Here is a 20,816-nt window from a genome sequence, read left to right as displayed (position 1 = left end):
TAAGTAAAAGTGTAAGTAAAACAGAATCATCAAATATCTTAATTAGAAGAGAACAAGACAGTATTTTCAAATCCACCTCTCTCCTAATACAAATTTACTCTCTAGTTTTTACACATTGTGATTACAAAGGTGAAACTGACAACTGAAACAGCAGGAGATAATCTTGTTATATTGCTAACTTACCCTAAGAAATTATATATTTTTTTAAAAAAGAATACATCTGCCATGTTGAAGACTAAAGAGTAGTCAAGATATGGAAGAACATTAAGAACATCATCCATAAATAAGGCAAAAGGTCATGACAGAGACAGAAGAAAGAAAAGACCAAGATGAATGTCAGAGGAGATTCTGAAATGTCCACTGGAATGGAAAGAAGCCAAAATAAGGGGAAGGCTTGATGAAGTAAAACAGCTGAACTGAAGATTTCGAAAGGCAGCCTGAGGAGACAAAAGCATTAAGAAATGTACAAGGCACTGGAGTTAGAAACCCAAAAGGGAAAAACAAACCAAAAGAACTCAAGCCTCAAGTTGCAGTACTGAAGGGTTCTTGGAGCAAAATCGTGAATGATGCAGAAGCATCAAAAGGTAAAGTCCAAAAAAAAAAAAAAAAAAAGGTAAAGTCCATCTAAGTTTGATCCCAGTTTGTCTCTGATGAACTTTATGGTTTTGGGCTTTACTCCCAGGTCTCTGAACCACCTTGAATTGATTTTTTTAGTATGGTTTGAGATGTGGATCCTGTTTCAGCTTTCTGCAGGTAGCAGTCCAGTTTTGCCAGCACCATTTGTTGAAGAGGTCGTCATTTCCCCATTTGATAGAGTTTATCTTCTTGTTGAATATCAGTTGACCATAGATAGGTCCATTTCTGGGTTCTCAGTTCTGTTCCTTTGGTCTATGTGCCTGTCATGGTACTAGTACCATGCTGTTTTGGTTATCACCTCTGTGTAGTAGGTTTTGAGGTGAGGAAGTGCTATGCTTCCCACTTCATTTTTGTTTCTCAGAAGTACTTTGCTTATTTGTGGTCTCTTTCCTCTCCAAATAAACTTGACAATTTGGTATCTGTATTGAGATTGCATTGAACATGTAGATTGCTTTTGGTAGGACTGTCATTTTCACAATATCGAGTCTTCTGTCTTCCTATCCATGAACAAGGAACATTTTTCCACTTACTGAGGTCTTTTATTGTGTCTTACAGAAATGTTCTGTAGTTTTCTTTGTACAGGTCTCTTTTTTTTTTTTTTTACAGGTCTCTTGTATGTCTCAAAATAAGTTCATCCTCAAGTATCTCAATTTGTGGTTGACTACTGTAAATGATACTGCTTTCTTGATTTCCTTCTCTGAGTTTTCTTTGTTACCGTCAAGAAACCCCTCTGATTTTTGGACATTTATCTTGTATTCTGCCACTCTACTGAAACTGGCCTACTAGGTTGAACAGTTTTGGGTGGTCTTGGTTTTTTTTTTTAAGTCCTTGGGGTTTTCTGTGTACACTATCATATCATCTGCATATAGCAACAGTTTAACCATCCGTTTGTTGATCTAGTTGTCTCTTATTTCCCAAATACAACACAATACAATACAACACAACACAACACAATACAATACAATATTGAAGAGAAGTGGTGATAGTGGGCATTTTTGTCTGGTCTCTATTCACAAAAAAAAAAGGTTTTAGTCTTTCTCCCCTGAGAACGAGTAAACAGTATAAAATAAAAATTTTCTTTTTTAAGAAACCACCCTTTTTTCAACAGGATGAAAAGAAAACCTATCAACTGGGAACAAACAACTGGCAATATCTTCTCAGACAAGGGTCTACTAACAAAAGTTTACAGAATCCTATAGGGCCTCCAGAAGAAAAAGACTGATAACCTAATTACAAATTGGGCAAAAGACAAGAAAAATTTTTTTTTCCCACAGAGGAAAATTCAGATGGCCAACAGACACAAGAAATTTTCAATATCACTGGCAATAAGAGACATGCAAATAAAAACCACAATGAGATGTCATCATACACAGCAAAATTTAGCAGGGCAGCAAGCAATAAATGTTGGAGAGAATATGGAGAGATGATCCAACAAAACATGGAAATTATCAAACAAAATCATTAATATTACACACAATAACATCTTCCCGAAGATTATTTTAAAATGGATAGAATAAAAACTAACAGAGAATGGACAGAAATTCAAACTGGATTCAGAAGAGGCTGTGTCACCAAGAATATCATTGTCAGGTGAATCTTGGTTGAAAGCAGAAAATACCAGAAAGTAGTACTTGCGTTTTACAGATTAGGCAAAAGCAGTTGACTGTGTGGATCATAATAAATATGGCTAACACTGAGAAGAATGAGAATCCCAGAACACTAACTGGCCCATGAGAAATCTCTTCGCATAGACCAAGAAGCTTTTGCCTAAACAGAACAAGGCAACACTGCATGATTAAGAATCAGGAAAGTTGTACATCAGGGTTGTATCCTTTTTCCATACCTATGCAATGCGTTGAGCAAATCATTCAAGAAGCTAGACTACCTGAAGAAAAATGTGGCATCAGGACTGCAAGAAGATTCATCAATGGCCTGTTATGTAGATGACACCAAGTTATATGCCGAAAGTGATGGAGACTCGAAGCACTTACTGCAGAGAATCAGAGACTATAGTCTTTAGTAGGGTTACATTTCAACATCAAGAAAGTAAAAATCCTCACCACTGGACTATTATACATGGAAAAAAAGATTGGATTCACAATCAAGGCCCACAGGAGCAGCAGTCAAGAAATCAAAAGATGTGTTCCATTGGAGAAATCTGCTGTCAAGGACTTCTCCGAAGTTCTGAGAGCAAAGATGCCAGTTTAAAGACTGAGGTGCATCTGATCTAAATCATGGTATTTTCAATTGCTTCCTATGCATTTGAAAGTTGGACAAGAAATGAGTGAGGATGGCAGAAGAACTAAACTGAACAGTAGTGCCAGCCAAGATTACGGAATGAATGTATAGTGAGGTGAAGCTATTCCTTGAAAAGAGACATCACGCTTGGAAAGATGGAGTGTCAGCAAAGGAGAGGAAGACCCCCAATGAGATGGACTGACGCTGTGACTGCAGCAATGGGCCCGAGCGTGTGAGACGACGAGGACGGCACAGGGGTTGCAGTGAGTCGCATTCAACTCAATGGCACCTAACAACATATGTAAGTGCACACAGGCGGCTTCGTGGTGCAGGGGGTGGTGTGCCAGGCTGCTAGCCAAACGGTGGGCACTGAATCCACCAGCCACTCTGAGGGCGTCTTTCTCTCCATACGTCCTTAGAAACCCAACAGAGGTCACTGTGAGTCAGAAGCGACTCATCAGCAGTGATCTGTTTGTTTAGTGTGTGTGTACTTGTGAATGTGTGTATGTATGTGCCTGTGTGCATGAGTGCATCTGCACATATATGTGTAAGTGTGGTGTGTGAATGTGTATGTTCATATATGTTACCCATGTGTGGATGTGCGTGTAGATGTGTGTATGTGGATTTGTGAACATGTAAGCGTACACACAAGCGTATGTATGAGTGTGTGTGTGAGAGAGAGTGTGTGCATTACAACTAATTATATGTTTATAGAACCGTGTCCCTTCCTCCCCTGCTTGGAGTTCCATTCTGTTCCTGGGCTCAAGTGTTCGTCCAAGGTAGGCTGGGAGCTGACCTTCCCTGCCCTCTCTGTGGAAGGTTCCAGAGCTTGGAGGAATGGTCGAGCCTCCAACAGAGGGAAGGAGCCTGTGTCCCTATGTGACTGTCAGGAGCCGACCTCCACCATGCCTCCCAACCACCCACCACAAAGCAGACAGACAGGAAGCATGTGTGAGCTGGCGCACGTCCAAGGCTAGGAGCTTGGTTTATTATCAGAATTAGCTTAATTTACCCCAAGGGAGAAGGAGAGCGTGCTGCATGGCTTACAGCAGTAATCAAAGACTGAAATAAAAAAGCAAAGACCAATGCCAGACGTCAGTGATTCCAACAACTCTCCTTTCCCGTAGCTTCACTTTATGGCTTGTGTAGGAACTGTCTTCCTGGGGCAAAGGTTCAATTACCAACACAGCCCTCCACTTCCTCCACTGCCACTTTCTCCTTCTGCATTTTAAAAAGCCAGTCTGTTTATAAATGGTACATGGTTGGCACATTTCTACCCATTTTCTGAGGGGTGTGTCTGGAATGACTCTCATAATGAAAGATCACCATGGTTTTGCTTTCAGTACCAACTGAATTGCCCCCAACATTTCTCTGGGGTGACATGATTCAACCTATGACAAATGTACAGTTGTGAGGGAGGGGCCCCCCTTTTTGTCTTGGAATGACAAATACAAACACTCTTCAGGGGGAAGAAATGCACACAAAATAAGGAGGCAGAGTCAAACGAGACACGCTCAACAATAAACCAGTCACAGGAAAAGTCGGGGGAAACGTAACTGGTTAGTAGTGATGACCTGTGATTTGTTACGAGAAATTTAATGAGAAATGTGTTCAACACTGTAGTTCAAGAAAAGGGGAAATGTGTCAGCCAGGACCACGGACGACTCACAGCCACTGCTGCTGCTGTTAGGTGCCATCAGCCAACCATGGTCAGCTGAGCCTGGCCTCTCCTCCCACTGCCCCACGGCCTCTAACATACTTAAGCCCATTGTCACAGTCACGGTGTCTGTCGGTCTCAGCAAGAGTCTTCCTCTCTATCTCTGACCCTCTACCTTTCCTAGAATGATGTCATTTCTCCAACGACGTCAGGAAACTGCCCCAGGGTTTCTGAGACTACAATCTTAACAGAAGCTGACTCCTTCTGAGCAGGTGGTGGGCCAAACTGTTGACCTTCTGGTTAGCAGCTGAGCATCTAATCACTGTGCCACCAGGCCTTGTGGCATTTAGCAGTGATACTAAATGACCTGAGAAACCTCGGCCGACCTTCTCAAGGAGCTGCAGTTGCAGGTTTGGGGTGCAGGAGTTGTAGTTACAGTCTTGGGGTGCAGGAGCTGTAGTTGCAGTCTTGGGGTGCAGGTGGGCAGGGCTGCACTCGGAGGTCTTCCTGAGCTTCCCTGAGAAGGCAGACCAATCAGGTTGATCTGTTCTCTGAAGGCAGGTGTCAGTGCCCTGCAGCCTCAGCCCTGTGGGCACCCCTCTTGCAGAGAAGCAGGGCCCAGGAGCTGAGGGCGCAGGTGCCCTGATGGCTGAGAGCTGCCCTGGCTGACAGGTGGGGAGATCCATCCATCGGAGGTGCTCAGCCAGGGACACCCAGTCCTGGGCGAGGAGATTAGACCCTGGTGGTGCAAACAGCTCGATGCTTAAGGGAAACAGTGGCAGTCCGTAGCCACCCAGAAGCAACTTGGAAGAAAGCTGTCCACTGCTGCCCCCGCGGAGCACAGCTCTCCTCCGTCCACTGCTGCCCCCGCGGAGCACAGCTCTCCTCCGTCCACTGCTGACCCCGCGGAGCACAGCTTTCTCCTGGAACACATGGGGCTGCTGAGTTGGAACTGGCTCCATGGCAACTGGCAGGCCAAGTGGGGGACAGTCCACTCAAGATGCTCTAATGTGACTGAAGGATAATGGTCAGCGGGTGTGGAAGCTGGAACCTTGGCCACGTCATCTGATCTCGAGGGCCCGACCTCCCCACCAAGGCCTCTGCCAGCTCACCTTGTTCCAGAACAAGGCACATGGTCACAAGAGCACCAGACCCTGCACCTAGCCCAGCTTCTGAGGCCATGGACACCACCCCAGCCCCGACGCTCCATGGACTTCTTTTCGACCCACCGCCATGGGGCAGATTCTGGCTCACAGTGACCCTGCAGAACCGCCCCGGGCTTTCCAAGACTGTGAATGTTTATGAACGACGACTACCTCAGCTCATGTCCTCCCATGGTGGGACGGGTGACTTTGAACCACCAAGCTTCCATTTCACAGCTGTCTGCTTTAACCATCATGCCACCAGGTTTCTCTATAGCCTTTAAACGAGATGAATGGTGATGGCAGGGAAGAATGGTGACTCCACAGACTGTCTCTGCTGGGGTAACAAAGGTGAGGAGACACTGGAGTCGGAAATATAACCAACCAAACCCGGCGCCATTGATTCCTGGCGTCCTCCACGGGGCTTCTGAGACTGTAGGTCTTAATGGAAGAAGATCGTCCATCTTCTCCTGAGAAGCACTTGTGGGAATCGAACTGTCGACCTTTCAGACAGCAGCCCCACATGTAGCTCAGCATGCAGGGTGAGTCTAAGTCCGCGGCTGAGGCCTTTCAAGGAGAAAAGGAAGAGAACAGGCTCCCCTCCCAAGAGAGGGAGGATGGCCGTGAAGATGGACCACTCCTGGGGCAACACAGCCACCGGTCAGGGAACGTCCTTTTGGCCCGCAGCCATTTTAGATGGTCTTTCTCTTCACAGTCCCTTGTTAATCTTGTTGAGTTCTGTCGAATCAGAACCAACTCACAGTTGACCCTCCAGTGTTTTCAGAGGCAGTAAAACCACAGGGGAAGAAACTGCCTGTCCTTCTCCTGTGAGCAGCTGTTGAGTTTGAACCACATACCTTTGGGATAGAAGCACAGCTTCTTACCTCTAAGCCACTAGAGCTCTCCCAGGCCTCTTAACTTCCTCAAAATGACTCAGATGAGGTGCCTGTGGCCTTCCAAGTGGAGTGGTCAGTTTTGCCTGCTTGCTAGGGCTGGAAGAGCTAAGACCACCAGTGTTGGGTTGGAAGAGCTACGACCACCAATGTTGGGTTGGAAGAGCTACGACCACCAAGGTTGGGCTGGAAGAGCTAAGATCACAGACGTTGGTTTGGAAGAGCTAAGACCACCGACGTTGGGTTGGGTGAGTTAAGACCACAGACATTGGGTTGGAAGAGCTAAGACCACAGACGTTGGGTTGGAAGAGCTAAGACCACAGACGTTGGGTTGGAAGAGCTAAGACCACCAACGTTGGGTTGGAAGGACTCACGAAGATCTAAAGGAAGAACAAGGAGGGGAACGTGACTTCTGAATCTAAGGTCCCTGCAGTGCGAACCTCCTAGACCAGGAGAAAGAGCTGTAGCCCAGGAGACAGGGAGACGGTGTAAGGCGTGAACAGTGAGAACCGGGAGGCTGCTGGGGGCGGCGAGGATGGCTGGAGGGGGGCCCTCCCCAGACTGTACAGCCACATAGCTGCAGTGGCCTCACAGACCACAGAGCAGAGCGCTGAGAGGAGGCTGGCTGGCCGAGCAGGGAGCTCTTGAGCACTTGACGGAGAGGCTAGTGAGCCGTGACACTTGCCTGAAATGACCGAGCCCTGCAGAGCAGAAGATTGTGCCCTGGGAGGGATGGCTGATGTCAGAATTGGTAAGAAGGCTGGTGGGGCGGTGCGGCTGACCCCTGCCTCTTAGGAATTAGCCCAGGCTGGTGGTGATTGTCTTTTCTCCTCTTGAAGTCAGAGGAAGGCTAATGCCATCCATCTAAGAAACAGAAGCCGCTAGAAGCTGGAGAAATCAAAGAGGATCTCATCTCAGGACCCGCTTCTGAAACTGAGCCTAAGTATCCATGAAAAAACAAAGGTGTGCTGTTTTCACTGTCTTGTAACCTATTAAAGGAGCTCTGACAGCACGGTGCTGCTAACCAAAAGGTCAGACGTTCAAGTCCACCAGTCGCTCCACAGAAGAAAGATGGGCAGTCTTCTCCTGCAAAAACTTACAGCCTTGGGAACCCACTGAAGGGCTGCGACTGATACAACTGTGTTGTCACTCTTCCCTTCTCCTCCCGCCACCTCTCTGTGCCACCACAATGGTGCACGTGAGTGTCCCGGCTGAGGCTCTCCAGAGCATCAACAATTCCAACAAGAGAGGTAAGCATGTCAGTTCATATCAGTCTGTGATCCAAAGTCCCACTTCAGCTCCTTCCAGTGGTGATGAAGTGTGGCTAGACTGGAGAATCTGAAGTCCCTGATGGATGAGAGGGGAGGAAATGACTGCCCACCTCCCAGGCAGGTTAGACACGTGTGGTGTGACCAGTCCCAGGTTTATGTGCAAACCAAAGATCTAGGCAAGTGGCAGGATCACTGCTCTCGTCCTCACAGGTTAGTTTCACTGTACCGACCCCCTCAGCTGGCACACGGACCAGGAGGAAGCAAGGTGAGAACACAATGGGGAACAAACCTGGGATTCCTTTTCTAGGGACGTGATTGTTGTTGATTGCCTTCGAGTCGAGCACGACTCATAGCAACCCTATGAACAAAAGGCTTGAAGCCCCTCTACAGCTAGTTTCTGGAGGCATGTTGTTTAGGAAGTGGATGCCACTCCTGCTTCCAGAGGGAAGTGATACACAGTGCAAACACAACGCCTCAGTGGGGTGGGGGGAGGACGCTGGAGTAGTCAGGGTCAATTTGACAGCAGCGAGTTTGGGAAGCTTTTTTTTTTTTTAATTTTTTTTATTAATTAATGAATTTGGGAAGTTTTTTAAAGGAGACCTGGTGGTGCAATGCATTATATGTTGTGCTGTTAATGAAAAGACTAGTGGTTCAAATTCCCAGTTTCTTCATAGGAGACAGATGGGCAGGATCCTGCCATGGGGATGTACATACAGCCTCGGAAACTCAGTAGAACGTCACCATAAGATGAACAGACTTGATGGCAGTGGTTCTGCCAGGCTATGACGTATGAAAGGTGGTTGTTTGGTGCCATCGAGGCGACTACCACTCACAGCGACCCTCTGGCCAGTGGATCTCAACCCTGTCCTATCTTGTACCCTCTTCATCATCGCCTGATGAACCCACTGTTAGAGTCACTCCCTCAATCCATCTGGTCAAGGTTCTTCCTCTCTTTCAATGGCCCTTCACTTTCCCAAGCATGGTGTCCTTTTCCAGGGACTGGTCCCTCCTAATGTATCTGAAGTAGATGAGATGAAATTACGTCATCTTTGCCTCTAGTGAGCACCCTGGCTACACTTCCTCCAAGACTGACCTGTCTGTCCTTTGGACAGTCCATGTGATATCCAGTACTGTTCTCCAACACCACAGCTCAAAGGCATCAGTTCTTCTGTTGTAGCAAGTAATTGAAAAGCTCAGGTGCACCTTAGTCTTTAGGATGCCATTGTTGCTCCTGAGCACTTTGGAGAGGTCCTAGACACCAAATTTTCCCAAGGCAACACAGCTTTCAAAATGGTTGTGTGTTTTTGTGTGTGTGTGTGTGTGTTTTTTTATGTGTGCACTAGTAGCGTTCCACAAGAGTTTGATCTACTGCGAGAAGGACCAACCCATGACAGAGGCAAGAAGCGGTGCCTGCTGTTAGGAAGGCGTCTCCAGGAGTGTCTTCATGCAGGACCCACCAACCTTCAACTGGCACAAAGCGGAATCTGAGAAGGCAGTCAAGTGCAGGGCAGAAAGAGGTGGCACAGGATAGGACCAAGTTGAGACCCACTGGCCAGAGGGTCACTGTGAGTGGTAGTCAACTCGACGGCACCAAACAACCACATTTTCCTATGTCATAACCTAGCAAAAACCACTGCCATTAAGTCTACTCATCTCATGGCAAAGCTCTACTGAGTTTCTGAGGCTGTACGTACATCCATATGGCACGAGCTTGCCCGTTTTCCTGCTTCAAAACAACTGAGAATTTGAACCACTAGTCTTTTCATAAAGACCCTAGAAAGGTCAGGCTACAGCGGGTGCCTCTGGGTCCTGTCAATGACCCAGGAGGCAGGGCACTGCTGTCCCAACCTTACAAATGAGTAACAGAGGTGAAGGACCTTGTTCAAAGTCACAGCTAGAAGAGGATGCTGGCACCTGGCCCAGGCTCTGCTCTGCTCTGCTCTGCTCAGGGTTTCCAATCAGAGGAAGGTAAGAAGACCAAAGTCAGATGACTGATGACCACAGTCAGTGTCCATCCCCTCACTGTGCTGGCCTGTCCAACAGGTTCTTGGAGCTGTTCTCCTCCTCTGCCCAGAGGACAAGAGAGCCAGCCTTCCGAGTCATCCTAGGCTGACGTTAGAGGGAGGTCAGGGAAAGCACTTTCTCTAGTTACAAACCATCATCTGTACTGGTGTTAAAATAACCCCAGAGTAGACGTTCACTTACACATGTCTGAGAAACTGTGGGCTTACATATCTCTGGGCCTCTTCAACCTAACCCAACCCAACCCAACCCAACCCAACCCAACCCAATCTACTACCATCAAGTCGATTCCAGCTCAAGGTGAACCCGCAGAACTGCCCATTAGGGTCTGCAAGATTCACAGGAGCACATGGCCTTGCTGTCCTCCTGAGAGTAGCTGATGGCCTTCAACCACTGACTGGGGATTACCAGCCAGGCACTTTATATTCCAGGGATTTGTGGCAACCGTCTCCTCAAAGCTCTTCTTCAAAGAATGAAAACCTTAGAACAGAGATGACCCAGTGCCCAGTGGACATGGAATCCTGGAAGTTACCTCTGGAGGCCCAGTGGACAGCCTGTGGGCAGGCACACTGCTGTGTCTGAAGGAAGCTTTCCAAAGACTTGGCCACAGGCTAACCAGGTGAAGACAGGAAATACCCCCACTCCCACCACCACCACTACCACCACATGGTGGTCTCAGATTAGCACTGTCTCCCCCTACCTCACCTGACCTCCACAACCCCACCCCCAAGTCCCACTACCACTGGCACTTTCAGATTAGCACTGACCTCCAGCCTCACCCCCATAACCCCACCTCCATGCCCCACCCTGACATGGCACTTTCTGATTAACACTGACAGCCCCCCAGCCTCACCTCCATAACCCTTCCCCCATGTCCCACCACTACATGGCAGTCTCGGATTAGCACTGACCCCTGGCCTCACCCCATAACCCCACTCCCATGTCCCACCACCACATGGCACTGATTAGCACTGACCCCCTCCTCCGCTGCTGGCAGGACCGTAAAACGGCGTCACTGTCATGAGAAGCAGTTTGACCCATTCTTCAAAAAGTCCAACCTCCACCACCCAGCAATTCTGCCTGAGATGTCCACGCTAAGACGTGCCAGCAGGCTCACGAGCAGATGTCTGCCACCCATGTTCACTGCAGCACTGATTACAACCACCCACAGGTGGGCACAACACGAGTGAGAGCCTCAGGTGTGCCAGGTGGAGTCCTGACTGCGCTGCGGGACCCTGAGCACCGAGGGAGGCGTCACAAGGTGACATGCACTGTGGGCTCTGCTTCACTGAAACTCACAAACGCACGGAGCCCACAGGTGACCGGTGGGGAGAAGCAGGCACGTGTCAACACACAAAACCGCTGCTGTCACACTCCTTCCTGCAGAGTGACTCATGGGTTCAAACCGCTGGCCTTTCTGAGAGCAACCAACCACTGTGCCACCGGGCTCCGTCCACACACTCCGAGTCAAAGCCAAAGCCACTGCCATCAACTCAGTTCCCACTCACGGGGCCTCTACGGCAGAGGTGAGGGGGCTGGCCCAGCGCATTTCTAAACTTGTAATTGTTACGAAGGCAGATGTCTCTTCTCTCTCCTATGGAGCAGAGGGAGGTTGAGGGAATCGAACTGCTAACCTCCTGGTTAGTAGCTGAGTGCCTTTAGGACTGCTTGCCAGAGCAAAGCTGTAGGAGGGGAGACGGCGAGGGAGTTCTTGGAAGGGAATAAAAAATGTGGAAGGGGGACAGCGATGATATCTGAGCACTAAATTGAACGTGTAAAAATGTTGAAGCAGCAAATTCCGTTCTATAAAATTCACCCAGTACATTGATTTTTAAGGGGCTGAAAAAGAGAGTGAATTCTCACTGAATGACCCCTCTTCACATCAAAATTTAAACAGCACCTCTCCCAAAGAACTGGTGCCTTTGAATGTGGTCGGCAGAGAGTGCCGGACAGACCCTGGGCTGCCAGGAAAACAAACAAACCTGTCTTAGAAGAAATAAATGCTGCAGGAGTTTCCTGAAGGCATGTTTCCTGAAGGGTGGGAGACCTGGTCTCTCATGACCTGGGCATATTGTCGAGAGAGGCCAGTCGTTAGAAGGGGCATCAAGTGAGAAAGGCGGCAGGTCAGTGAAAGTGTGGAAGACCCTCAATGAGATGACGGCCCTGGGGCTGCAACAATGGTCCAGACACAGCAATGACCATGGCATGGTGCAGAACCTGGCGGTGGTCTGTGGAGCACAGGACCGCTGGGAGCCGGAGCCGATCTGACGTCGCCCAACAACAACCAAAATAACAGAATCTCAAGGAACGAAAGCGAATAACACAGGGAAAGGTTTAACTCCATCAGCACAACTGTGGTGAGCACGGCACTCTGGTCGCCAACACCTCGCCGTGGCTTGGTAACAGGACACACGCTGTTGCCACGCTGGTGCGTGGGCTCGGGGGAGGACACGCTGTGACGGTGAGCAGAGACACGCTCGGGCACTGTGGCCCCTGCATGGCAGCAGAACTGCACGATGGGGCGGAGGGACAGAGAGGCGGAGGGACACAGGGCGCTCACTGTCTGCAGGTCCTCCACCCTGAACAGCAGCAGGACCACAGGACTAGCTGAAGGACAGAGGGACAGAGGGCACTCACCGTCTGCTGCAGGTCCTCAATGACAATGCGGAGTACCAGTGTGTTGCCCTGGCTCTCGTCCATCCTGGGCACACTCGGCTTGGCCGCCGTGGCCCGGATGGTGTCATAGATGGTCTCCTCTTTGGAGCTGTCCGTCTCTGAGCCTGCTGAGTAGTCTGAGAAGCTCTGGGCCATCTCGTCCTCGCTGGACGTGGGACTGCGCGACATGGCTGCAGGACCTTGGGGGCCACCGTCTCTGGAGGGGTGGGAGAGAAGGGACCATGAGCACTGTGGACGTTACAGGAGGAAGTCCCAGGGCATGATGCAGGCCAGCCCCTGGATGCCTGCGGCTCGGCCTCATGGTCCAGCGTGTGTGCGACCACTGGCCAGGAGCCCCCCCTTCTTTGGGTTTCCTCAGCAAGGGCAGTGGTGGTTAGTGGAAGAGCTCTCCCCTTCATGTGGGAGGTCCAGGTTCGACTCGCACCCAGTGCACACAGGTACCTCCATGTGGAGGTGGAAGCACCCACACCTGGAGACAAAGGCATGAGTGCGGCTCTGATGCCAAGTGTGTTTCAGTGCAGTGTCCAGATTAAGACTGGACCTTGGAAGAAAGGCCTGGCAACCCACCAGCAATGAAAACCCCCAAGTTCAGTCCACTCCCTGCCGCAGGGATGGCCCAGGACTGGGCAGCGTTTGGCCTGGACTGTGCATGGGGGTGCTGTGGTTTGGGGCTGACTTGATGCCACCCACCAGCTACCAAGAGGACAAGGACTCAGTAGCACTTCCTGTCCCCCCACCAAGGCCTGAGCCCGACCTGGCAGCACCGGGACCAAGCGGAAAAGCCCGGGAACGGAGAATCCCCAGCTCGGCATTTACAAAAGCCCCGTGGAGTAGTGGGGAATGCTCCGGGCTGCTAGCAGAGGTCAGCTGTCCAGACCTGAAGCAGCTCTGAAGGGGACAGACGGGCTGTTCCCTCCCGTGAAGACTCAATGCCTCGCAAACCAACGATGGGGGGCCACGAGGGGTCAGACCGACTCAGCAGACACGAGCGTCCTGCTAAGTGACCTCGCGGTGGCCCTGACCGCCGCTCACAAGGACCAAGCACAGGTTCCCCGGCAGCCTGGAACATTCTAAGGAAGAAAAGCAAGTCCTGAGTTGCTCTGAGGGTAGACCAGTGGAGAGAAGGAAAGGCAGGTCTCCAGGACAGCACGGCGTGTGTGCAAGAACTGCCTGCTCCGCTTCCAACCCAGAGCAGGGACTGGACAGTGGAACAGCCACAGTGGACGCAGAAATACCCCACCCACTGGGGGCCGTTCCGACTCGCAGTGTGCAGGATGGAGCCTGCCCGACACGGTGTCCAGGCGTGTCACCAATACAGCCACACCGTTCTCCTTCACAGCAGTTGGTGTGTTAGAACCACGGACGTTTTGGTTAACAAGAGAAGACTGTAAACACGGTGCCACCAGGGAGCCCAGTGGGGCCATTCTTCTCTGTCCTGCAGGGCTGATACGAGTTGGAATCGACTCGAGGCACACAATGCAACAAAAACTAATTAATGGCGCTGAGATGTCACAACGTCTCCCTGACTGACACGGAGGGCGTGGTCCCCAAACTAGTGTGCAGGCACACGTGGGGTCCCCAAAAAGTGCTGTCAGCTGAGAGGTCATCTCCCACGTGGTCAAGGGAAATAGTGTTTCCAGCAAAGAGGACATTCACGTTGTTAAAAGCCACTGTAAGCCAGGAGTGGGCAGCAAATATGGAGAAGCACCTGGACATAATCCCAGGCCCCAGCCTCCCAAACCTGATAACCACACACATGTCCCCACATCCCTTGGAGGGGAGAACGCCAATCCCCCGATGCCCAGCCAGTTCCAGTTCATCACCGCCCTGCCGGGCAGAGCAGAACCGCCCACAGCGGTTCCAATCCTGTCACCCTGACGGATGTGGCTGGTAGGTTCTAGGTTCGAGTCACTGATCTAGTGGTTAAAAACTTAATGCTTTAACCACATCTCCATCAAGATTCCTTCTCTGCGGGGAAGGGGTGCAGGAAGGCTGGTGTGTGAAGCGGGGAGGCCAGGGATCTGGGGGAGGAGGTGCTGTGTCAGACCAGCAGTTCCACAGCCACATATACTCTGCAAAGAAACACGAGCCCAAGAGAGGGCATCAAGACCGTTCCCTGAAAGAAATGGGGCTGCACCAGGCAGGCAGGGCGTGTGGCCACCTGACTGTGCAGGGGCTGCCTGATTACGGTGAGCCCTGAGCTGCAGTGACGAGCAGGCCAACGTGCCCTGTGGATGCTCAGAGCTCCTGATACGGAGCAGGAGGAGAACAGTCTGCAGAGGAGACAAAGCTGGAGCAGCGCTGGCCAGAAAAGCTTGGGAAGATGCAGCAGCATCGTGCAGGCGGTGGACGGACACGCTCTCGGGGAGCAACGACAGAGAAAAGACCAACGCCACACTTGGGAGAAGGCTTTCAACACAACTCCTCGTGTTCTGTTTACTTAACACTGTTCAAAATAGCCCAGTCATTCAGCTCCCAGCCAACAGCAATCAACATCATGGGGGGGAGGGGGCGGTGCTCCTTACAACACTCGACCCCATGAATCAGAGGGCAGTTTGTCCAGGGAGAGAGCTGGGCAGGCAGAAGGCCACAGGCAAGGAGGAGGGATGGAGATGGGAAACACAGGGGGAGCGGGGAAGGATGCTGCCGCAATGCGGGAACTGCACTGATGTCACGGAACATGGAATGTGTACCTGGATGGATGGAAAACCAATGTGCTGTCAACTTTTGCTCAAATCACAACAAAAATATTTTTAGAAGTTCAAGTAAATAAGACAAAATGTCAAGCTTTGGTAAAGTAAGGCGTCAGGAACATAGCTGTTTGCTGTATTATAACCTCTGAGTAGAAATATCCCACAGTTGAGTGAAGGAAAGGTGACAGGGAGTGAGGAAAGGTGGAAAAGAGAGAGAGAGAGAGAGGAAGGAGCACAGAAAGAGACGAGGGAGGAGGTGAGGCGGGAGGAGGGAGGCAGGAGGGAAGGGGAGGAGGCGGGAGACAGGAAGGAGCAGAGAAAGAGAGGACAGAGGGAGGGGAGGAGGAGGAGAGGGAGGAGGGAGAGAGGAAGGAGCTGAGAGAGGACAGAGGGAGGAGTAGATGGAGGGAGGAGGGTGGAAGGAGGGGGGCAGGAAAGAAAGAAAGAAGAGGGAGGAAGGGAAGAGGGAAGGGGAAAGACCCAAGGTGAACACTCAGCGACCCTTCACAACCCACAGTGTCGCCTGACAGTGACTCACACAGCCAATACTGTTGTCAAGCTCTGCTTAAAATCTCTCTATAAATTAAATTATACTTGCCATCAGTGTGGGTGGATTCTAACTCGCCGTGACCCTGTGGGGCCTCAGGCTGTCACCTTTGCAGGAATAGACTGTCGCATCTTTCTCCCAGTTACTGGTGGGCTCAAACCGCCAACCATATAATGAGCAGCTGAGCACGCTAGCCGCCGCACCACCAGAGCTCCAGAAGGCGTACCTGCCACAGACCAACCTTGGGAAGCTGGGGCACGCCGCGGCCACACACTAGCTGCTGACCAAAGTTCAGTGACTCGGCCTGACAGCAGCTCCACAGGAGACGAGGCCTTCTGCTTCAGAAAGGACTGCGGTCCCGGGAACCCCGGGGCGGGTGGGCAGTTCTGCTCTGTCCTAGGGGTCGAGAGCAGCTGGAATCAACTTGCCAGCAACAGAGACACAGCAATCACACAGGAGACAGAGCAGCGAGTGTGGCGTGAGTCAGTCACACACCCCACCTCTGACTAATAAGTGAGCATTAACTCCGTTTTCAAGCACCTCACCAGCCCCCTTTCACAGTCCCTCTAGCCTTGCAACTCTGACTGGGACCTACCGGCCCCTTGCCGCCTGTCCCTATGGGCTAGAAGTCTGTATTTAGGACCTGTACGGTGCACAGTTTTCTCTGTGCAGGTAGAGACCCCATGATTTCTCAGGTCATGTTCTCTCGGGGATTCACACGGAGGAAAAGTGAAGGAGATGAAACCACTAAAGTTCTGGGCTGCTAATAAAATAGTGGGAGCTGAGGCTCTCCCGGGGTACCCTGAAAAAAAGGGCTGGTGGTCTACTTCCAAACCATCAGACACGGCGAACCCTGTGGGATGCATTTCTACCCCAGTGCTCACCGGGCAGTCGTTCAGATGGCTTTCAACGGCTCCACAGCCCTCACAGTACTGGGAAAGGGGCCCTGTTATTGCCCCTCAGGGGGCAGGAGGCTTTGTGTAAACACTGACAGCTCCGGGGCTTTCACAAGCATGCCTGGGAGCCCGTCTACCCCTGTGAAGGCAGGACCCCAGCCCATGCCCCGAGGCAGCAGCTGAGCCCGCAGAGGGGGACACGGGGCAGCAGTGCATGTCAGCATTCCCATTGCCCCACACGAGGCGAGCTAGCCCTCAGTGTCCAGGTGCTCCACGGCTGGTCTCTGACACAGCAACCCCCAGCGGCCCCAGGTCTGTGTCCCCACAGGTGCTGGCAGACAGGAGGCCTGGCTGGAGTGTGTCAGGACTGACGGAGCAAAGTCACTCTGTGGTCCTGTGAGTGCCACAAAGTCCCAGGGAGGACAGAGCGCTCCAGGTAACAGCGTTCTGTGACTGATGATGGAATGTGATCCCCATGCCCTGGTCCCAGAGTCCCTTCAACAAAGCACAGGCCCCGAGGGGTTCTCACCATCATCACTCCATATCATCCTTGTGAGTTGTCCCGGGATGAGGCCACAACATGCTCCACCCTCCCCGCAGACTCCGGGGACACTGGCCACACACAGCCAGTAGACACACTGGAGCTGTGTGTGAGATGGATTCAGGCCCCTGGGACAGCACACGGGCCAGGCCAGGGCTGCTGCCTGAGAGGATTTTATAAACTGACATGTTGTGCTGTTGTAGTTGTTGAAAACTCACAAAGCAGAACTAGCACCAGTTCAAGTTTCCACACACGTAAGTCACACGCACACTGGGGACATTCCTCAACCGTCAGCACCCCCTCGCCGTTTGGAAGGAACACACACTCGCTGTCCCAGGTACTCCTGCTCCGTCCTCCACACCGCTGCCAGCTGACCCTGTGCTCTGAGATCGTTCTGTGAACGACACCAAAAAGAACTGACACCGAAAAATTTAAGGAAGTACCATATGAGCAGGAGCCTACAGTAATGAAGGAGGAAGTGGAAGCTGTGTTGAAGGCACTGGCAAAAAATAAGGCCCCAGGAATCAATGAAATACCAAATGACTTGTTTCCATTACCAGATGCAGCCCTGCACGCGTTCACTATTCTATGTTAGGAAATTTGGAGAACAGCTATCTCACCAATGGATTGGAAGAGGTCCATATTCCCAATTCCAAGAAAGATGATCCAACAAAATGTGGAAACTATTGAACAATATCATTAATATCACATGCAAGAAAAATACTGCTGAAGAGCACTCAAAAATGTCTATGAGCCAGGTATTCCACTGCTAGGAATACATCCGAACGAAATTGGAACTAAGACACGAATGGACATGTCTTCTATGCTGTAGCAGTGTTATTCAAAAGGGCATAAAAATGAAAACAGCCCAAAAGCCCATCAAAAAATGAACAAATTGAAAAATTCTGGTACATTCACACACTGGAATACTATGCAGCACTAAAGAACAACAATTCTGTAAAATACTATACAGATAGCATGATGCTGAGTGAAATAACTCAGTCATGTGAGGACAAATATTGCATAGAATCACTATTGTAAAAATAAGACAATAACTGAGCAAGATATGTATAAATGTTGAAAAGGGGAAGGGGAGAAGGGGGACAGAGAAGGGGAATGAGAATCACTGGTTGGAGGAGGGGGAGAAGGAATAGGAAAGACTTCACAAGGACTTGAAGAGAAGGCGTGTTGTGCGCTGTCGAGTCGGAACAGACTCATAGGTGACCCTCCAGCGGACTGTCAGGGGCTCTTTAATCACCCAGGAGGAAAGTGACCATCCTACCACAGAGCAGCTGGTGGATTCGAACTGAGTGCCTTGGGGCACGAATTTTAAAAAAACAAACCAAAAAAACCAACAACAAACCATTTGACAACAAATTTAGGCCTCAAGTTGCAATAGTGAAAGACGGTATGATAAGTAGCACAGCTTCTTACCACTAGGCCACCGGAGCTCCCTGATAATACTGTTGTTGTTAGGTGCTATCAAGTGTGACCCACAGTGACCCTGTGAACAACAGATCAGAATCCTGTTCTTTCCTGTGCCATCATCATCCTCTTCATCTCTGACACTCAAGCCCACTGCAGCAGTCACTGTGTGAGTCCACCTGGTTCAGCATCTTCCTCTCTTTAACTGACCTTCCACCCTTCTGAGCATGATTTCCCTCTCCAAGAACTGCCTCTCCGAGCAACATGCCTGAAGTACGGTGAAGAAGCTTTATCATCTTCGCCTCCAAGAAACACTCTGGCTGCATTTTCTCCAAAACATATTTGTTCTTTTGGCAGTCCATGGGATTTTCAGCACTCCTCTCCTCTCCAACACCACAGCTGAAAAACATCAATTCTTTGGCAATCCTTATTCACTGTCCAGCTCTCAGATGCACAGCAAGTGACTGAAAAGACCATGGCCGGAATCAGACCCACCTTAGTCTTCAAACTGACATCACTGCTTCTCAATATTTAAGTGAGGACCTGGACAAACTTTGCAGTGCAATACATCTCCTGATCGCCGGACTGCTAGTACCAAGAGTGTTGATTGCTGAAGAAACCACTGACAAATCTTTTCTCCAACTATCATGATGTTGCCTACTGATCCGGTGCTAAGAATGTTTGTTTTCTTGATGTTGAGATGCAATCCACACTGAAGGCTGTAATTTTTTTAAATTTTATTTTATTAATTTTAATGAACATTTACAGAGATTTGGGATTTCCATTCATTCACTGTTGCATTTTTCTCCCTGCCCACCCCTCCCCACCCCAGTTCACTCTTCTCTTTGAAAAGTAAAAAAAAAATTCTTTCATTGGTATACAATCCCCACCCCTTAACCCCCTCCCCAAGTAACTCCACTGTGCAACCTTCATTCTGGACTCCTGTAATAACCATAATACCCAATCATATATCGCTTTTAAACTGCTCTCTCTCATCTGTTTCAATGCAGTAATTTATCCAATTTTTCTCAGTCTCACCCCAACCCTGATGTCAGTCCCATTCTACAACAGTGGCACCATGCAGTATTTGTCCTTTTGTGACTGAATATTTCACTCAGCATCATGTCTTCCAGGGTCACCCATTTTGAATAATATTACATGAGTTCCTTGGTTTTCAATGCAGCGTAGTATTCCATTGTGTGAATACACCAGAGATTCTCTATACATTTGTTTGTTGATGGGTACTTAGGTTGTTTCCAACTCTTTGCTATTGTGAACAAAGCTGCAATAAACATGGGTGTGCATTTATCTGCCTGGATGGCGGTTATGATTTCTTTAGGGTATATTCCCAGTAGGGGAATTGCTGAGTCAAATGGTATTTCTTCTATTTGTAACTTTTTGAGAAAGCACCATACAGCCTTCCATAGTGGTTGCACCATTTTACACCGAAGGCTGCATTTTTTTATCTTCTACAGTAAATTCTCCAAGTCCTCTTCACTTTCACCAAGTGAGGTTGTGTCATCTGCATAATGCAGGTTATGTGTGGATCAGAACAAATTATGGGTAACATTGAGAAGAATGGGAATCCCAGAACTCTGAATGTGTTCATGTGAAACCCAATAATGTTGCTGTGTACTGTAGAGTCGGAACCAACTCACAGCTGTCCCCCTTGCAGGTTTTCAGAAGCAGTTAACCACACAGGAGGAGCTGCCCATCTTTCTCCTGTGGAGCATCTAGTGGCCTCATGCCACATGCCTTCAGGATTGCAGTGCAGCTTCTTGCCACTAGGCCACCAGCGCTTCCTACCTGGTAACAGGCATGTTATTGTTGTTGTTCTGTGCTACTGAGTCACCTGTGACTCACAGTGACCTTATGTACAATATCTCTGAACCCTGCCCTATCCTGAGCCAGTTTCACTGACTCTGACACACCTAATCCCGTTGTCCCAGTTATGTCAATCCATCTCATCTGGGATCTTCCTCTCCTGTGCTGTCCCTTCACCCTTCCAGGCATGATGTCCTTCTCCAAGGACTGGTCCCTCCTGGCCACGTGCCCAAAGTATGTGAGATAGAACTTCAAAATCCTTGCTTCAAAAACCAAGAAGATTAAAACAACTATGAGATATCATTTCACCCCAGTCAAAATAGCAAAATTTAACAGAACAGCAAGCAACAAATGC

The 20,816-nt window shown here is 49.8% G+C and overlaps 1 protein-coding gene across 1 annotated transcript in view; it reads right to left on the bottom strand.

Moving 5' to 3' along the window:
* SHANK2 (SH3 and multiple ankyrin repeat domains 2) overlaps window positions 1-12,703 on the bottom strand; it is a 617,206-nt gene extending 604,503 nt beyond the window's left edge. Inside the window, exon 1 of the mRNA XM_006893221.1 lies at window positions 12,497-12,703. Coding sequence (XP_006893283.1) covers window positions 12,497-12,703 — 207 coding nt within the window. The remainder of the gene's footprint in view (window positions 1-12,496) is intronic.
* Between the last annotated feature and the right edge of the window lie 8,113 nt (window positions 12,704-20,816).

This window comes from Elephantulus edwardii, unplaced genomic scaffold (genome assembly GCF_000299155.1).
Source record: "Elephantulus edwardii isolate Elephantulus edwardi_28Jun2011 unplaced genomic scaffold, EleEdw1.0 scaffold00126, whole genome shotgun sequence".
Lineage (NCBI taxonomy): Eukaryota > Metazoa > Chordata > Mammalia > Macroscelidea > Macroscelididae > Elephantulus > Elephantulus edwardii.
This window is presented reverse-complemented; position numbering and strand designations above follow the sequence as displayed.